Here is a 20,804-nt window from a genome sequence, read left to right as displayed (position 1 = left end):
CTTCAGTCTTCAGCAGAGCAGGGCAGCATGATTGGGGTTTGCATAAAATAACATTAATCTTTTAAGAATGTCTTTGGATCAGCACTTGGCAAACGCAAAGCTCTTCCTCAACTTTGAACAGTACGTTGAAGCATGTAGACTGTGAAAATGAGGACCACCCTTTAAGTAAATATGGGGGCCCTTATGAGAGGAGTGTCTCCATGCAATTTAAGGGTGTTAAGGGTGAACACACACGCACAACACATATTAAAAATCTGACTAAACCAAGAACTGAACAGGGCCAAACAAAGTCAAAATCAGGACTAAACTGGGATCAATCTAGGACTAAACAGTGTGTGTGTGAATCCAGCAGCTTTAAAGTTAATTTTGTACGTACAGAAAACAGAATGCATTGGAATTTCATGTTCAAAAGTCCTTATTTTTAAACAAAGAAACAATTGTCTTATGAATAAATTATCTTTTCAGCCGAACAGATGCAGCCTTAATGCAGTGAGCAAGTAGGGCATAACTTGTTGATTCGTAACAAATGTATGTTGTTTCAAAACTTAATTGACTTATCGCAGCTAATTGATTATTGAAATAATCGTCAACCAATTTTATTAATGGAATAATTGCTATATGGATTATACACAGTCTCCAAAACACGGCATGTGTTCAGAAAAGAGGTTTTATGGATCAAAATGACACTATAAACAAGTACATTTTGTGTTTTTGTGGAAAAACCTCTCTGAACCTTTCTGAAAGAGCAACACAAAGTAGTTATCATCGTAGCCCTAATCATGATACAGTCTGTGTTAGTACGCACATTGCCAACAATATATTGCAGATTGCAGTATTGTTATTTTTGTAGAGTTACATTTCGCTAATTCATAACTCTGACTTTCATACTGGAGGGAAAACTAGCCTATGCTCCTCCCACTCTGACACTTTCTGTTGACCAAAGGTGTTCCAGTGATGGAGAAGACAGAGAGTCTCCCGAGATGATATTGTAAAGTGCACATCTGCTGTAGAAAGTCTCTGTTTAGTCCATTCATCCAGCGCTGTCCTTTACAAATGTTAAACCAAGTGACTGAGTTGTGAAAGTAATAATATGTAATAAATATAGAATTAAAGAGTTTTCTTAGTAGGATGCAGTTCACAGCGCACATTAATACTAATATAAGATGAGTAGAAACATGGCCTCACTGCAGCGCTTGCAGGGTTGACATCATATGCACAATCTTTCTTATGGAAGGTGTTTATTGTTTGAGGGGTAAATCTTACCTGCAGCATATGACGGCTTTACAGGACAGGGTGAGGTCCAGAAAGTACTGCCGCACTCCAAATGTGAGCGCGTACTTTAACGTCTTCCCATCAATAATGAGGGCAAAGTCGTTTTCCTTGTACAGGGCATCGCCCAGCATTCCACAGTGATGGCTCAGAGTCTCCCGTGTTGCCTTGGAAAGTCAAAAATAATTCAAAAGTATTAAAATATTGCTTTAACACCCTACAATGGTAAACGTGTCGGCTAAACATGTAAAACATGTTCCTTTTTTGTTATGAAACACTGGCCAAAATGCATGAATGATGTACTGAAGAATCTGCATGACATTGTAAAACTAGGGAGTATTCCCACTGCCAAATCATTTAAATTTAAGGGATTGGATTATGGCTTCAAGAAAAGTTTGAAAAATAATGACTTACAATGTTTGCAAAGGTTACAACACTAGGTCCAAAAAGATGGAGCCCAGAAGAGGCAGAGAATGGCTGTGTACAGCACGGATGATGAGTGATGGTGAAAAGACGCATGCGTGCAGTAAAATGCTTTCATACAAATGGTGCAACAAGATCATTAAATTAATCTACATTAAATGAAGAACTGAATACAGTGGTTTAGAACTTTCCGTCGCATGTATAATACACATTTGAAAAGGAAGGCATCAAGCTCAATGTGCTAAGCAGATGCTTAACCAGCTGTAATCATTAGAAAATACTGGCCACTAGCTCCAGTGAAGGCGGGAGGGGTCCAGGCTATGAAGGTCAGATATGTCAGCGCAGGCAGATTGTACCAAAGGGACCCTACAATGTTCGCTTGGCATAACAAAACTCTGAAACCCCAGCTTTAAGGAAATATTTGGAGAACAGGGCTTTAAGTTTCACAAAGCAGAAGGAGTGAGAGAGACGCGCAAAAGAGATGATGGATTAACAGAGTAGAAAACGGAGCAAGAGGATACAAGCTTGGAGCAGCTGTGAGGATTTAGACATCCCTGATGGGGTCTGTGTAACAGGGAAAGAGGCTGGGGCATGGGACAGGCTGTAAAAGGCAGGAGATGTCGTTTAACTTACATTTATCTTTCAAACTGTAAAGAAAAGATCACTTAGTTTAAGCACTAATTCATCATGTGGTGCATTAAGTAAAGTTTACCATTTCCTCAAGTGCGCCAGCCATTTCACTCTAATTTCCACTGGGGAATGCTGTGCTAATGCTACATGTCTGTTCCTAAAGCTTTTTTGTTATGGCTACAATGAGCAGTTCAGCCTATGCGACTGTCTTTGGATTTGGAATGTGGAATCCATTCACAATCTACAAGAGCTCATAAAGATCGAGCTCCACTGTTGATATAGTCCGTGAGTGAAGTCGCCAACAAGATGTGACACTCCGGATGGGGAATCTGGACATTTGTGTGGATGAAATGTCACCATCAGACTTACATTTGGGGAGCCCACGAGTAGAGACTTAACTTAGACATGATGTTCACAAATAAGCCTGGATTAGTGCATTGAGGTATGTGGCAGCGTCTTCTGTTCATACTTACATACTTAATATTTGTATTATTAATAAAACTGTGTGTTCTTGCTGAGAGCTACCTGTCTCCATGGAAATGTCATTTATTTGTTCCACAGTATGGCATTAAACGTATCAGTCTCCATGGACAATATGGACAGGGACACACCAGGCCAAGTTACAGGTCATATTTGTGGAGAGGTGAACCCCGCTGACGTTTGGAGCAGTAAAAACACACGGGAAGAAATAAATGATAAACGCATTAAGGGCAGAACTGTGGAACGCTCCAGGCAAAGGGATAACATGCAGGCAGTTTAATTTTGCATCTTGTTTTTGATCCATTTATTCGGGTTTGGGCCTGGCACAGACTTAGTATACAGTATCCTTAATAACAACTAAAATAAAAGTGATATTTCTTCACTTTTGTCCCATACTCAAACCTCATCTGTAACATTTAAAACATGGTTGTTGTGTGTAATGGATTGACTTATTATTATCTGATTAAGTATTGACATTTTTTTAATCAATATCACCAAACCCTTTTAATTTGTAAAAATATATGACGCTTAAGCCAGTACCAGCCATGGTTCCTCTCTTTGATATCCAGCTCTAAACTATAGTAGAAACATGCTCCATCTACTCTTTTTCAGACTAACATACCAACCATACATTATACGGCTTTCTTACTCTGCCTAATTTGGGAGCAGACCTTTTACTTTGCGTTCTAACAAAGTGTCTTATGTAAGCGTCTGCTCAACCACAGCAGAATGGGAGCTGACATTTCAAAGAGCGGGCCTTATACAGTATATACTGTGCCCCAGCAGCCACGAACTTTTACCTCGCCTCCATTTATCACGGCAAACGAGTGGATGACAGAGTGAAAGTTGTCCGTCATCGCCCTCGCACACCTCCCCCTCCACATCCTCTGCCCCCGCGTGCAACAGACTCCGCCGGGCTACGTTTCAGCACCATCTGTGGATTCAGGGCTTAAGCCTTTTCTGCTCCCGGTGCAGGGACGTGCCCTTTGCAAATGTAGAAACAACAGACAAGACGGTCCTGCTGGGGGGTCAACACTCTTCTCTGCTGGGCGTCTTAAATACTTTAGTGGAGATTTGGGATGTGTAGTGGGCTGTGCTGCTTCAACACTTCCTGCGCCATAGTTTTTCTTTCTTTTTTTCAGTTTTATCAAAGGTTTGAAGGGAGAATGTGGTTAGAACTATATTAAACATAAAGACTGCACCAGATTGTGATTATAAAATAAAACTATGATTTGGCATAACTACCCAAAAATTAAAACTCTTGCTCTATTTTTACCTGATGTTTCATGGTCTGATGGGATGTAAAATGTAAAAGTGGAGACAATACTTACGTCTAGAGTCTCTTCATTGATCACAAGCATCCCCATGTTCTTGGTCAAAAGTTTGCAGGAATGTCCTGCAAACGCAAACAGAAAGGACTTTTATTTGACTTTGACACAATATAAAGTACATATAATAAGATGCATATTTGTATTGTGACATTTTTGTTTGAAAAGCTCTACCCTAAGATGTGCAAACTGCTATATTATTATTGTATTTGCGTGTGCAGCTTTGTGTGGAGTGTGGTGGACAAAGCCGTTAAATATGCATGTACATGACTTACGAGACGTGTATGTTTTACAGCCTGAAGTCACTGTCTGTGGGACATGAGTAATGAGTTTGGTTTACAAGGGTTTGTCAGTTTCCTGTTTTAATAGGCAGTTACAACTCTGGGCTGGCCAACACTGCTCTCAGGGGAAAGCTCTTGGCTGGGACAGAGGCTGAGGGTCACAACAAGGTGGTAGATGGTCTCCCATTCGGGAAAACAGAAATGTTCACCAACTAAACTGAGGCTTTCAGCTGGATCCCACAGTTATAGGAAGGGCTGCCCTCTGTGGCATAACCACATGAATATTTGTGGCCTACACTTTGCTTCTGTCTGGAGAGAGTCTTTACTTTCCTTAAGGGGATTGCCACAACGTAAATGTGCTGTGAAGACATGGGTGGCATGTTTTCAATGAGAGATGGATAAAACATGCACAATGCTAAAGTCCGGCTGAGCACAAGCCCTAAATGAGGTTTCACCTCCAGGGCTGCACCAAACAGAGCTGGCTCTGGCTTCTGGGGATGTTTTTATAAGAGCAGAGGTGTAAAAGTTAAAAAATCTGTGTGGAAAGTGCTTAACCATCTCTGCTCCTTCCTAATTGTCCACAGCACTGACCTTTACTTCATTTGACTAAACTGCCTTTCATATCTCAACACTAAAATTTGAACGCCTAATTTTTTGCAACTTAAACGGACACAAACACAGCTCCAGAGGATTTGAAGAACGCCTGCAACACCAATTTCACAGCCAAGATACTATGTCTAAAAATAAATTTAAATATCTGACTTTCACTTGACTTTTGTATCTACTATTGTAGATGTGTGCACCTCTGTCAATCAACAAGTGAGTGTTGTGGCACAATGTCCCAGAGCAGTCCTTACTCCTATCCCAGACAGAGAATCAGAATATTTACTTTACATCATGCAATGGTGGTTTGAGAACACACCAAACATGTGGAGTGTATGGTCTGTAGTCCACAGAGCCCGGTGTGTCATTCAAAGCAGCTGAGCTGTTTTATGTCAAAGTGATACTTTTAATATAAGTCAACACTGCCAGTGCCAAATGTGGCTTTCACTACCAAAACACAGAGTCAATTTTAATGGTCCGTTGCAGCAATATAGTTATACTGGGATAATTTTTCAATGAGTTAAATGTCAGAAAACAACATCAATATAAAGATGGAGATTTTACAGAGCGGCTCGGTAGAAGGACGGCCCAGGGAGTCTGTGCTTCTGCAGAGCACTTTTTGGCAGCGCCGACACAAAGGGCTGATTCAGGCGGCCGCAGAGGTAGGTAGCCTCAAATGGAAGCACTCTCAGGATATATTTTTCTAAACCCTGCGTTAATATGTCAAGGGTATAGAAAGTTGATCTATTTGTAGTAGCTGGCCACATTTAAGCACATGCAGCAGCAACGCTTTTAAAAGATGGGTCACTTCTGGAACAACATTAGTAATACCCTCCTGATAAGATCTGTTGGCGTTAAATCTCCAGGGTGCCACATGTGTGAGAGGCGGAGTCTTGTGTGCATATGCATGTCATTTAATTCATGTCTGTGAAGTGTGCTCATACATCATTTAGTGTTGTGCAACAGATGCTATTGCGAGATATGTGCGACGGGGGAAACGCGGTGCTGTCAGTAGTTTGTCCAGAGGAATGAAGAATGACTGTGAGACTGAGTAGACGAGCTGTTCGAGGCCGCCGTTCACCTCAGAGCGTGGCATATCAAGTTAACTCGTAGGTCGGCTTGTATTAACTTAAAAGCTCATGGGCGCAGTCACTATAAGTCCACTCGAATCATAACTGGGCAGATTGTGACAGTGGTTTTGCTTGAACGTTATTCAAACACCGAGTCCAACAGGGAGGGGATTTGTGTGCTGCGTTTCGTCTCGAGGCTCGCGCACGAAATCTCACCGATATTGATGGCTGTTTCCTGTTTGTCTCCGGTCAGGATCCAGATCTTGATGTCAGCTTTCATCAGCGTCTCTATGGTTTCGGGAACTTTGTCTTGGAGCTTGTCCTCGATAGCTGTGGCTCCGAGCAGCTGCAGGTTCTACGAAACGAACATAGAGTCAGGGGGGAAACTCAATAAGTGTTAATTAAGGAGGAGGAAGGTCTTTGAATCGTCATATGTCACTGAAACATGTGAGCCAGGGTTGTGTCAGCGCCGCATGTTTCGCCTTTAATCAGCTGCTCTTGTTTATCTCCCGAAACGTTGACTGGGGGCTACAGCGGCTTGGGATCAGTGACTGCACAGCGCTGTTTACACCCGCAACATACTACGGGTGTTTTCCCAGGGAACAAAGCGGTTTTCAGGGCGCGTTGTGGGGTCGCGCGGGCCTATCGCAGGACTCGGGACGTGACAAAACACAGGGTAAAAGGGAGACGAGAGCCAGCAGCGGCAGAGGGATAAGGAAGGCAAGCGCTCGTGACCCGGACTAGTTTTAAAGCAAATAAATAGAAATTAAGATTAATAATACAACGTCTGCTTGGATGTAATTTGCCATCTGTGAATTGGTACAAGGGTCTGCTCTGCGGTGGACACGGCTTGGATCATGATTTCAGCCTGAAGTCAGGGTGGGACCAGCAAGTAAAATGCAGGTAATTTATGTTGTGGTGACACGTCAGAAGAGGGTTTAATAGAACTATGAACCCTGCACCAAGGAAAACATCTACACACTAATGAAGACATTTGTATTTATTATCTTCATTTTTACAAATATTTCCCTTTCTTGTTTTATTGTTATTGTGTTACTGGTTTGGAATAATTTTACAATTGATGTAGATAAAGAGATTGATTGAATGTACTAAAAAAATAATAATATTTGTCCCACATTTGGTGAATACAAGAAAAGCAGGAGAATAAAAAGCAAGAAATAAAAGAAAAATAGACTTAAATCAAACCATATCACTGGAAACTTTAAAAATACATTGAATATAGTATAAATATCTTTGTTGTTTTGACTGCTTTTTGTATCTTGTGTATATATATGTATATATATATATATATGTGTATATATATATATATATATATATATATATATATATATATATATATATATATATGTGTATATATATATATATATATATATATATATATATGTGTGTATATATATATATATATATATATATATATATATATGTGTATATATATATATATATATATATATATATATATATATATATATATATATATATATATATATATATATATATATATATATATATATATATATATATATATATATATATATATATATATATATATATATATATATATATATATATAAATAAATATTGATCCCCAAATATTCCATCTCTCATATATTGTACAATAAGTAATAGATATAGTAATTCACGTGACTGGTCTAAATTCTGCACTGTAAAAGCTATAATAAGCTCAACTACAGCTCCAGTGCTCCACCTTGTGGCCAAACGCGGCGCACTGTCCTGAAGGTGGCCTCAGAATCTAACCTCAAACATTGGCAGCAGTTTTGCTTCATAAGCAATGGACACTGAACTTTCTTGTGAGAAACATTTAAGTGAATTTCATGATTGATCGCCTCAATTTGTTTTGGGCAGCCCAGAGCTACCACGAAGAACACGCCAAGCGGTTGATTTACGACTGCGGCTTCCTGTGTTTGACGACCACTTCCACGCAGACCTACCTCACACAAAACCCAATCTACCTGCTGCCTAAATCACCAGACCTCATCTGAACATAAACATTACATTTGTAGCTCTTTGGAGGCCGTCTTTGCTACTTTCCTCTTTCAACTACAAATAATAAAGGCTGTGCTGACGTCTGTTGTCATTAACACTATTCAAACTCAATTTTCATACAGAGGAAAATGTTTTCTTAGTGGCATCAAAAGCAGTATTGAGTATTGAGTATTGAGCTGTGACATGCAAAAGAGTGTAATTTTACAGTTCGTAGTTTCTTTAGTATTACCACACGCCGGTTTTATGCAAACTCTGATATCGATCAATAACCATTCTAAAACCATTCAGGAACAGTACAACTTTGTCTTATCTAAGCATATTTTCATTAGTGATACTTGCCCAATTTAGTATCTAGTTTCTGCACAAGTATTGATTCATATCTGTCATATCTATTTGTCTATTTCTTCTTGTATTGTTCAATCAAATGTAACTTGACCAACCTTCTCTATAAGTTCATAGCTCTCCTCCATCTTCAGCGCTCTGTTCTGCAGTGACGTGCTGGCTCGATGGTGGATTTCTTGCCAGTGCTTGTAGGACGACTCACTGATGTCTGCCACAGCGAAGCAGAGCGTACGCAGCCCTGGGCACAAATCACACATTTTAAGTCATTTCAAACTTTACATAACCTGTGTAATCACATACAACTGTGAGGTCTGCTTAGTGAAATGCTGTGCTATTTAAAATCTGCTCCATAGGGTGAAAATCTGTGTGCTATTTTTAACCCTGATCAGCTATTCTGGATGACATCATGTTGCTGTTGTCTCACAAGGGGGCAGTATAGACACAAAGAAGAGACCGATGCAGCTCTTTGGCTTAAATCCTATTACCATAAGCCTCAAACAAGTAAATAAATTAACAAGTATGTGGTTTCTGTTGCATCCTTAAACATGTTTGAGTGGAAAACGTATGCATTCTTGTAGAAATGTGTCTTTCAGTAGACAAAGGCCTACATTTGCTCACTCACCTTCTGTGGCAAACTGTTCTAGGTGTTTCAATGTGATCTCTTTATACCGAGAACTGTCTGCTAGACGGTCGTAAATCACTGTGTCCTGGACAGAGAAAAACAAGTTAATGGTTATAAAAAAACACCAAAGAGCTAGAGAAGACCTTAGAAGACCAACGAAAAGGTTTTTTTTTTTTTTTATGGATGACCTTTACCAAAACCTTAAATATAATTCAGAAATGATGAATACTGGGCATTTATAAAACTCAACATAGACATTAACTTGTAGCATTATTACACTGTTAAAGTATGACTAAGCCCAGGCTTTTGTGGCTAAGAAACAAAAAATAATAAAATTTTGGATGGAAACAGTTTGCAGGGTGTAACTATAATATCTGTGGCGCCTGTTGTTCAGAATGATGTATCAAATAACCTTCTGCTCATCAAGACTGACTTTCTGTTGCAACCTGCAGATGCTAAAACCTGCTCTTGCTTCTATAAAAAGAGGATCGGGTGAAAAGGAGGCAACGGGCAGAGAGCGTTCGACACTGTGGGGTGGCCTGTCACGCGTTGCCATGGAGAGAGACAGACACTCACGGCCCCTTTGCAGTACAGGCGGATCTTCCCAGATGGGGTGCGCATGATGACGGACATCCTCTTTCTGGTGCTGTCAAATCACAGAGAGAGACAAGTCCTGACCCGTTACTGAGGTGATGCTGCTGCTACAGTTTAAGTACATATGACGGGTTTGATTACACATTTCAAAAGTACAGAGTGAACATGATTATATTGAAGATTGTACTAAAGATGTTGCAGTTTTTTGTTGTGGAGCAGCAGGTGTGGCGTATGCTGCGTTCCATTTATCCCTCAAGTTGTCAAATCGGGGAAAAGTGGATTACCCTGTACAGTGACGACTCAAAACATGCAATACAAACTAAGAAATTGCTCAAATCAACCAAAATGCACCTCCAATTAAGTTAATTTACTAACCCAGGCAGACAGTGTCATTGCATTAACCGTTTATGAAGAGAGAGTTTTAGCTTGTTGTTGACATTTGCATCACAGAGCATTTAAAAGAAAAGAACTATCAATAGTTTAACTGCTGGATGTTAAACTTTCTTCAAACCCAAGGCGCAGCCGTGTTGGATCGTCTCAGATCAACTCGGGGCTCTGAAATATTGCCTAAGAGTTTCTAAGAAGGAAATCCAAGATGTGAGGATGTTCCGGTGTGAATTTACAAGTTGGAGCTCGGAAGGACAACTGGAACGCAGCAATACAGTAGATGTAAAACTGTTACCAAGCAACCACAGCGTAAACAAGGACCAAAATGAATGAATAAATTACAAATATTACCTGATAACACCTTAATTTTTGTCAGAAACGTCTCAGATTTGTTTAAACTGCCCCTGCATTTTCAATCAAAATTTGCATGTGGGATTCTTTTTTTTTTTTTTTACTTCCTGTAATTACATATATCATTAATTATAAACTTTTTCAACTTCTCACTTGACCGATGTGAAACTATGATGCATATTTACCACAGCGACTATGCCACCAAACAAAGTAATAATTAGACAATCCTCATTTGCACTTTCATTACTTTAGACATTGAGACGTTGCCTGGTTTACTACACAAGGCATAAACAGGAAGTATGATTTTATGAAGAGCAACATAGGAACAACATGTCAATCATTCAGCTGACCTTGTAAACTCCAACACGTGAAGCAGTTGGTACTTCTCTTCTTTCCCGAGCTAAAAAGAAGAAGAAAAAAAACAACTCTATCAACACCCAGCGTCAGTGTGTCTTAACAGCACAAGCCAACGCCGCAGCCTTAGAACAATCGAGCCTAATTGAAGATCGGATGCGTTTATCAGTTTGTCGTACTAATGTAATGGCAGGGGATTAACAAGGCGAAATTCAATTAACGTCCCTTATTCCAGAAAGTGCTGGGTACAAGATGCAGCAATTAGAGACGAGCGCGGCTTTGAGAGGCCGATTTAAAAGGTGAGAAACGGTGCAGACGTCTTGATATAGAGAGAAATAAATGGTTTTGGCCTTTGTGCTTTAGCGTCTGTCAGTGCAATCACTGCGTTAGCCAATTAAGACAATAACGGGAAGGTCGACCTGAGCAGAGACAGAACAAACTGTGCATCAGCCGTCGACATGGTAACAGGATTTATGCTATGATCCCATTCCATGTAGCTGCTTTCATAGAATACCTAAAAATGACATGTTTATTTCACATTAATTACGTTGTTATTGAAGTTATGTTATTCTTGTTTAATTAAAAAAATGTACTTACAATTTCCACTATAACGGTGTCCGGAGTTCTACCAGAAAAAAAGAATCCCAGGCTGCGTGCGGCCCGGACAAGAGCCCCTTCATCTAGAAAGAAACACATTTTATTTCACTTATTCCAAAAAAGGTTGTGAGCAGACACTGTACTGTTGTTTGATTAAAAAGTAGGCCTTCGTATTAGGAGACAAACTGGTTCATCTGGACAGTGTGACGACAATGAGGGCAGAATGAATCCGAGAACCAGGTGCATTATGTTTGAGTACAAGGAGAGAAGGGAGAAAAAAGGAGATCTTCTTGTCTTTGTTTGTTACAATCCAGTTTACCACACAGTGCAGCAAAAACAATTAAGTTTACAGTGTATTTTTAGAGCATTCAAATCATCAAAATATCAATTCACAACATATCGGCTCGGATGTAGTTCTAATTGTATGTAATATTAGTATAACCTGGCAACATTTCATCGACAAACGTCTTCATAAAAGTTTAGTATTGTCATGATACTCAAATTTCGACACTAAAGTAAAAGCTTCCAATTTTGATACTACAATGTTTTTTAGACAATACAATGTAATTTTGAACACAAAATAATATGTTTCCATGCAGTTTTATATTAGTTTTAGATCAAGAGCATTTTAAATGATCCAGCAAAGGTCTAACTTTGTCCTTGTTTATATGATTTTTTTTTTTAAATCAAATCTAGTTTTGTTCCTTATTTTAGTAGCAGATTAATAGCTCGGTTTTTTTGGTGTCCTATGTAATTATCTATGGCTATCCAAATGTGTTATGTAAACTGTTCTTATTCTGGACACAAGCTACTGTACATTCTAGAATAGACTGGGTCAGTTTCCAGAGTGTTGTACCTGGAGACGCGGCCTGGTAGGTGATTGTCTCGTCGATGCGCTCTGGGACTGCAGTGTGACAGATGGCCATCATAGTCATGAAGTCCAGGATGACAGCAGCTGTAGGCTAGAGGAGGAGGAGGGACTTTTAGAGCTCTGCCATAAAAACATGTCACAACACAAAGAAAAAAAGCGACTAGGAAAGCTTCAGAGCAAGAGAAGAGTAGTTGGCATCTCAGTGCAAAGAGAGAGAACATGACTCAGCTGAAAGATCAGAGTAAACCAGGAGCAGTGGTGTTAATGAGGGAGAGTGGATGATCTCACCCCAGACCACATGGACAGATATCTGCTGAGACTCCTGTGTGCCCAGAGTACCACCCGCTCTGTCACCTTACACCACCAGCCTGTAACTCCTAACTATGGCTGTCACATGACTGGTGTAATGTTTAATTCAGGTGAATTTAAATGCATTTTTATGTAGTTTGTTTTCTTTATTAGTATAATTAGCATTATGTTTGAATAAGCTCCAATAATAATATTGAATAAGCTCCAATAATAACATTGAATAATTGCCTTTTCTTTGATGAAGAATCTATTTGGAAAACGCTGCAATTACAAACAACAAAGTCTGTCCACACAGCTACAGTGCTATTAAAGTGGTATTGTGCGTCATGGAAACCATGCAGGAACAATAATGGGCAAAATGAATGGAGATAACATGAGGACATATCAAAGGGTCCTTGTAATGAAAGTACACATGGTCTATTACTGTCCAGGTGGCTGTGGGAGCAATATCTGCCTCCTAGCTGCATGCTAATCTGCTATGGGCTGACAGCTATCCTCTGACGGACATGTCAGCATATGTTGTACAGTGTGCGTGTGTACAGTGTGTGTGTGTACAGTGTGTATGTGTACGTGTGTATTTGTGAGCGTTGTTGGGCAGTTAATTCGCTTAGGCAATCATTTTTCTGAACTTCTTCTCTTTAAAAAAAAAAAAACAGTCAGTACTTTTCATCATGAAATTAATACGATATTATACATTTCAAAATCAAACTTCACATTTATATGGCACATTAGTTCCAAAAATGTTCCACTGAAATAAAATTTAAAAAAGGAATGCATGTCCGTGTCCAAAAACAATAAAAGCAAAAAAAAATTACTTCATTGTTTTTAAAAAATGAATCTTGAATAATGTGCTCGTCTGCTTCAATATGACGCTATGTGCAAAACAATAAAATAAAGATTGATTTGAACTGCTTATCTATGCATATAAAACGATACATAGTGAATTCACTTCCATCTGAATGGACAGGTTAGGAATTGTAAGAGTTAACAAGAATTGTTAGAGTCACAAGCAATTAAGGCCATATTCATGTGCATACAACTGATGTAAATAAGAGGGTTTTGTTTTGTTTACTTACTTACTTACTTACTTACCATTAGTATTAGTATTATTTAGTCTTATGCTAGCTATTTTTTCTTTATTTTATTTTATTATTATTATTTTATTATTATTATTTTATTTTATTATTATTTTATTATTATTATCTTTATCTTTTATTTTTGAGTTTTGTTAATAAGAGTTTTTTTTTTTTGTTTATAAGAGTTCTTCTATTAAGAGTGTTTTTTTGAAACTTCCTATAAGTTATCTGTCCTTTCCCTCTGTATCTACTGCGTTGTAACACCGAAATTTCCCCATGTGTGGACAATAAAGGATTATCTTATCTTATCTTATCTAAATAAATAACATACAGACCGAGGCCAGAGATAAACAGTGTGCACATGGGCAGGACATGTCGAGAGCTTCTGACGACACAATCAGATATGACAGCTAATACCGTGCTGCCAGCTCTCACCCCCATGGACTCCTGGGTAATGTGTGTCACGGCAACACTGACAGACAATCATCGCTGCCGACATGTCCAGATAGAGATAGCGGAAGGTTGAAGCAGAGAGCGAGAAAGAGGAGGAGCGGGCAAAACACGAGGAACAGTGCACTAGCTGGGCATTTCTGTAGGCACAAAACACCTCGGCGAAATCTACACGAGGCGACCACAGGGGATCCTTATAATAGTCAGTGTGCATGATCTGGCTGTTCAGAAGTCTGCCGCCCTTCATTACTGCGTCAACACTGCTCCTACAACAAGCCGGGAGCTAAACTAACTGCTAATGATGAACACTCATCATTTTATAGCAAGTGCCAGTGCAAGTGTATGAACCGAGAACATGGTGTTAAAGGAGTCACTTTTTTGAAGATAGTTTCAGAAATAAACTTGTGAACAAATGTAAACTGACTGTGGTAAATAGAAGTATATAGTGCCTAAAGTAGAATGTGAGATTTCAGGTATTTCAGCACAAAAAAAAGAGATATAAGAATACGTGCCACAAAGTCTCATGAGAAAGAATATTAAGTATAATTGCCAAAAGATCGCGCACACATGAAGAAAAAAATCCTGTGTTTACATTAGCCTTGGACAAAATAAGGGTAAACATTGCAGAGTTACACCTCTTAAGAAGGGCAGTGCTAAATTGACTGCAAAATGATGTTACAATTAAACATTTTGAGGTCACCATTATCAAAGTCTTGTTCATGTGGAAATTGTGTCTAGTCCCAGAACAACTAAACCTCGAAATAATGGCGACATGATACACATTATAATTCACAACAAATCCTGATACATCTCAATGCTAACGACAAAGGCTATTGCGATTCTACCACAAAGTTACAATTGATTTTATTTTGTCCTGGCAGAATGGACCCACTACACAGGGAAAGATACAAGTATAGTCACTAAACAAGTAAAAAAAAAAAAACTATAGTTATAATTACTGTTCAAAAAAAAGGAAGAGATAGAAAGATGTAGCTGTTCCAAGCTCTGTGCAACATGTGGACATTTTGGAGCAAAGCAAAGCTCCCACTGGGCTTAATACTTTCTCTGGTGCACTGCCGTTTATAATTAGATGTGACATTCATTCTCCACCGCACAGTGACTCCACCAGCCAATCAATCCCCTTTTGCCCATTTCATTCATAATGGCAGGTGGTGTTTACTTATGGTACTGGACGCGTTTTTGGTGGGAATGTGCCATTAACACTGAAAACTGAAGTTGAATATCTGGATGGTTCAACTTAGCAATTAAACATGTGCCAAAAACATTAAACTTCTAGCATTACAAGAGGCTTCACTGGTTCTAATGTGGCCTTAGATAACGCGGCTGGACATGACATGACTTACGTGATGACTTTGGAGGTTTTCCAGTAAACTCGGGTCGTTAAATCCTGCCTCTTCAGAAGAGTGAGTGCTGTGCCTGGAGAGACGGAAAAGTCAAAACAAAGCCATACTTTACGATCTTTACATATGAATAGATAAGATCTAGAACATTTGTTGGTTGGGATAAGCTGAAATAATTGAAACTGAACAAAATTGTATTAAGTGATAATATAAAAGTAATAATATACATGTACATCTACAGCTTGCCAGAATAATTACCATTGTTTCTAACTGGAATTACATAAAAAGGACACTTTACACAAGAAAACACCACAATCGTCTCAATTGTCAAGCAGAGAGGGACAGATTTAGAGTAAGGGCAGCATTAGCACAAGACATCATTGTAGACTTTTGAAAATGCAAATATAGCAGAGGTTGTGCAACAATTATGCATTAATTATAAAGAAGAACAAATATGTATGTATGTATGTATGTATGTATGTATGTATGTATATGTGTATATGTGTATATATATATATATATATATATATATATATATATATATATATATATATATATATATATATATATATATATATATATATATATATATATATATATATATATATATATATATATATATATATATATATATATATATATATATATATATATATATATATATATATATATATATATATATATATATAAATATAATGTAGTTGAATAACACAGTATTATTGCAAAGGCAGAGAAGCCCTGAGCTCTTGAGCGCTGTACCTCAACATGCTGATCAACTTAATGAAATTTTAAGCTACAGGGCTGGGTAAAGAGGACACTAAGATATTGATTGTCTGCCAGCACATGGAGGTCCTGTCACTATAGAAACAAGGGCACTGGCTGTTCGCAGTCAAGACAAAGAACCTTTAACACATCATGCAATTGTGCTGAATATTTGTTAGAAATCTGTTTCAAGACCACACGATTTATTCATTTTTTCTAGTCTGGAGACCAACAAAATGTGTTTTTAGATCATCATTAGGCCAACTGCAATAAGAGCAGAAATAAAAATAAACAGCAAGGCAACACATGCTTTCTATAGGAGCAACATCTTAAACCAAAGACATTTAAAATGTATATATTATGGTATTAACAGGTCAAAATCCCCCGTGCAAAATGGATAGGACATGCTTTTACTGCAGACCTGAAGACTCAGAATAGGGCTGTGTGAGAGCGAGCGAGAGGAGAAGTGGGTGTGTACTGAGAAGCTAAACAGTATTTATTTTTAAAAAGAAAGAAGACCTGAAGTAAATACAAATATTTTAGGCCAAATAGCACAACAGCTAATTGCATGTACTTCATCTATCTGGGTTTTCACACCTAGAACCAGCATCACATTCCATCACAAACAGACTAAGAATAAAAGACCCACATTCCACACAGATACACACGAATGCACATTTACATTTGGTTCATGGAAGTTTCCCACAATGCAAAGCATCACTGAACACATCACAGAAGCAGAGAGAAATCGGGTCACTGTTTTGCAACCATCTTACCAGTCCTCCTCTGCAAAACTACCATCCTCAGCCTCTGGAACGTGACTGTAGGAGTGAAGGTAGGAGAGTGAAACCATGAGATCTACTACTAACACGAGGAGGTTTGTGTGCTGGGCAGCACCACAGTGAACAGTGTAAAAGATCGAGCATGAAGAAGGAGAAAACAGTGTGTGTACTGGACATTACAACATATACATGGTGTCTGCTTCTACACAAGTATGAAGCCTCTTTACTTTCACATGTCTCTGGGCGACTGACCGCAATGCAGCCTTTTATAAACTCCTTCAATGATCCTGGCACAGTTTGACCCATTGTTCAGCATGCAAGCTACCCAAGCTCACAACCAGCTGATCCAATTTGCAAAATAGGCATTTATAATAATGATTATGTCATCATGTTTTGTGATTATAGTTTGATTGCGCTGTTATTTTCACTCTCTTCAATCCAACACTGCCCGGTAGGGCTCTACTTGAGATTATTATTATTATTATTATTATTGTCTAAACCACTGGGGAAGGCATTATTAATTACAGTGGTGAGAAAAACAACAATCACCAGCAGCATGTCTGCAAAGCAAATTACAACCACATATTACATGTTTATTATTCATGTGTGCAGTGTTCGACACTCAAAACACTTACACTTGCAATGCAATTAAAAAAAACAACACTCATTATCTATGGGTATTATTTACTGTGTACAGTGGTGCCTCAAAAATGAACCAGGAAAATAATGAATTCATAGCAAACAGCTTTGCCTCATTAGAACCCAACCTTCACTCCTGCTTTGAAATACTCATCCATATTTATCACCTGCATAAGAGCCTTTGAAAGGCCAGAAGAACAGACCAGTGGCTCTAAAGAACAACATCCATGGCCTCAAATATAAAGCACAGAAACATTTAAAATATGAATATGCTTGATCGTTTATCAGCATGCAAACTCTGGCTTTACACTCAGAACAAGACCAACCCTTAAGCTTTACACAGTAAAACATTTCTTTGAGAAAGATCTTGATAAAATGGTCTTTGTCTTTTGCCTCGCCTTCATCAATCACACTTTTAATTGAATGCTAATGGGATTCATCACACAGTGTGACCGCTGCACTTCTCTGCAGAGACACTTCCACTGAAGCATTGGGGGACAATTATTTATCTTACAAAAAAATGAAGACTCAGAACTTGAAATTACTTTTGTGACATTTTGGTAAAGTAATTTATATGAACTAAAAACCTCCAAAATAGACACTGCGCTTTTCCCCTCTGATAAGGGACACATCATAGTTGCCAGGCCAACCAGAACGGCTTTCCAAATGAAGATAATTCAGCCTGGAACTGCTTCATAGAGGCTCAATTTCCTCCAGAGAATCCACAGCGCTGGGGGAAGGCATTTGTGACGCAGCACATTCACCATTCAAATGTTCTAAACAGCAGTCACATCAGACTTGACTCTTTACGACTGTACTAAGACCACAGCAACGTATCTCTAACGCTGTTCTTAAGGACCTTTGGCCGGCTCCACTAACAGAAAACCATTGACCTATAAATAAACAACCTACTCTACTGTGAGAAGCGCTGCAGCTAATAACAGGTAAAAAAGATGGCGAAGGACCAGATTTACAGTCACTGACGCTGCTTTTAATGACGATGCTAGAGGTGGACAACAGAACACACTGAGGTAATAAAAGCACATACCCATAAGCCACTCCTGCAACTGTGCACTTCTTGAACTGCATCACGTTGCAAGTCAAAGTGCCCGTCTTGTCAGAGAAAATATATTTCACCTATAAAGAAAGAGGAGAGAAAATTAAAGAAGTCTGAGGAGGTCCGAGCGTAAATGTTATCGTCGTCATGGTTACCTGGCCTAATTCCTCGTTCAAGTTAGAAGTTCGAGCCATAGCAGGTGTGTTTGTCGGCTCGTAGAGCATATCAGTGTCCTGGAATCACACAAATACGGTTATTGTCTATGGTTATCACAAGGTTACGATTACAGCAACATTTTGTGAGTGAAAAAGGCTAAACTTAAGGTGGCCGAAGTCAAAATGGCATTGAATTGTGATCCTGAGGTAAGAAATGGGCATTTGTATCGACTTGTAGCCAACTTCCTGCTGAACATGTTTTGCCGCTGGTAAATATGTGTGTAATTATCTTGCCCATAAACTCACCCAATTGATGAAGAAGGCTTGGATGAACTTGATGACCTCCAGAGTGACCAGAAGGCTGATGGGAATCAGGTTGTTGAACAAGATGATAAAGGTGAGAAAGTTGAGGCCAAAGTTTGCTGCCCCGCCGTCTATGAAGGAGTGAGTTTTGAACAAAGGAGTTGTACAGAAACAATCCATCAGTGCTGTTACACAAACACACATTAGTTCAAAGGTGCACTGTGGAACTTTTCTGGTGGGGGTTTCCGCCCCCGGCTTGTCTCAATGGAGATGTCCTTGCTTTGCCTCGAATGTTCCACAATAATCTCAATAGAGAAAAGAAGGTGGCGCCACAAAGCCGAGTAACACGCAAGAATAAATGTATTTCAAGGTATTTTTGAGCAATAAAAACACCTGGAACGATCGCTAACATTACAAGCAAAGCAATAACATCTCCATGGTGACAAGCGGGAGGTAGATCCCTCCCGCAGAAAAAAGTTACAGAGTACACCTTTAATGAAAATGCCCAAAGCTACTTCCAGCTAATGTTTGCCATTAGCCCACCCTGGGTAATGTTTTAGGCTAACGTCATGCATTAGCTAGAATTAACCATTTCTTCCACCCAACCTCATCCTCTTAGAGCTCAACCAATTAGCAGTCCAATTTAATGTTCCCTGAATTCAAAGTAGCCAAAAGGGACTTAGGAATCTCAAAGTCATTAGTATCACAGCAGCAGCCTTGGCATCCAGCATGATCCAGGCAATGGATTTCACAAAGCACTAATGCAAAAGAAATGATGCCCGTCCCCAAATAGCCCCCAAATCAACTGTCTATGATTGACACGTAACCCCAGTGACACCCAACATAGAACAGGAGGGAGGTGAATTACCTTTCCACAGCTTGCAGGTATAACTGTTACCTTCTCAAGCCTTGATCTTAGCATTGCAGGTTGAGAGGGAGAGTGCGTCCCCATAATAATGATGATTTTTTGATTTTTTTTTGGTTGCGAAAAACAAAAGAAGGGATGGCACAACGGAGGTGGCAAGAATGAAGCTACTGCTACAACACATAATGGTGGGATTACTAGTCTGAAGTGGGGAGGAAGACAGATATATCAGGTGCTCTCAAGACAAAGGGGGGAGATTCAGTCCATAGCACATTCACAACCAACAAATTGTGAAAAAGGGCGGGTGGTTTAGGCCGGGAACAAATTTGTAGTTCAATAGAATTCACTCTCATTTGTTAAGATTACAAAATGTGTCTTGGAGCAAACCATGCAAAATGAAATCTATTGCGACGGCTAACAAGGCAAAATATGCTATAGAATAACTAATTGTTGCGCAGTTATGCAGAGAGATGCACAAATTAAATCTGACTAAATAATTTATGCATACAAAAGCTATTCCGTCAGTATTCGGATCAGCATTTTAAAAACTGTAATGTCGGCAAGTTTGTGATGAAAGCTCAACCCGCCTTAGCTAGTGGTGCAGAGGGCATCAACATTATTCACTGTTGCCCCCGGTGTCCATAAAGTGAAGTTGTCACAATGTAAAAACATACTGCCTGCTAAGACCAGTGTCAGCACTCTGCAATGGGTCAAAGTCAAATCAATTATTCACGACGTGTGCATAATAATAGACTGTGTGTGTCATATGACTGGTGTGATATGGGCCGGCAAACAATGCATGTGCCAATTTGTCAATT

The 20,804-nt window shown here is 39.1% G+C and overlaps 1 protein-coding gene across 10 annotated transcripts in view; it reads right to left on the bottom strand.

Moving 5' to 3' along the window:
• atp8a1 (ATPase phospholipid transporting 8A1) overlaps nucleotides 1–20,804 on the bottom strand; it is an 89,503-nt gene that overhangs the window by 33,662 nt on the left and 35,037 nt on the right. For 7 of the 10 annotated variants that reach the window (XR_011924682.1, XM_072436052.1, XM_072436051.1 and 4 more), the window contains 14 exons: nucleotides 19,125–19,252; nucleotides 18,819–18,896; nucleotides 18,655–18,743; nucleotides 16,962–17,006; nucleotides 15,427–15,499; nucleotides 12,213–12,318; nucleotides 11,357–11,439; nucleotides 10,756–10,805; nucleotides 9,650–9,719; nucleotides 9,074–9,158; nucleotides 8,550–8,689; nucleotides 6,301–6,439; nucleotides 4,134–4,198; nucleotides 1,264–1,436 (listed from right to left, as the gene is read on the bottom strand). Coding sequence is in view for 9 of the 10 variants with exons in the window: in XM_072436052.1 (XP_072292153.1) it covers nucleotides 1,264–1,436; nucleotides 4,134–4,198; nucleotides 6,301–6,439; nucleotides 8,550–8,689; nucleotides 9,074–9,158; nucleotides 9,650–9,719; nucleotides 10,756–10,805; nucleotides 11,357–11,439; nucleotides 12,213–12,318; nucleotides 15,427–15,499; nucleotides 16,962–17,006; nucleotides 18,655–18,743; nucleotides 18,819–18,896; nucleotides 19,125–19,252 (1,324 nt within the window). In the remaining variant the exon portion in view is untranslated. The remainder of the gene's footprint in view (nucleotides 1–1,263; nucleotides 1,437–4,133; nucleotides 4,199–6,300; nucleotides 6,440–8,549; nucleotides 8,690–9,073; nucleotides 9,159–9,649; nucleotides 9,720–10,755; nucleotides 10,806–11,356; nucleotides 11,440–12,212; nucleotides 12,319–15,426; nucleotides 15,500–16,961; nucleotides 17,007–18,654; nucleotides 18,744–18,818; nucleotides 18,897–19,124; nucleotides 19,253–20,804) is intronic. The other 3 variants (XM_072436058.1, XM_072436055.1, XM_072436057.1) reach the window with 1 other exon arrangement.

The sequence above is a fragment of the Eucyclogobius newberryi genome, unplaced genomic scaffold, assembly GCF_026437365.1.
Source record: "Eucyclogobius newberryi isolate DKJ021-1_F unplaced genomic scaffold, fEucNew1.0.hap1 SCAF_11, whole genome shotgun sequence".
Lineage (NCBI taxonomy): Eukaryota > Metazoa > Chordata > Actinopteri > Gobiiformes > Gobiidae > Eucyclogobius > Eucyclogobius newberryi.
The sequence above is the reverse complement of the archived record's forward strand: the minus strand, read 5'-3'. Positions and strand labels throughout refer to the sequence as shown.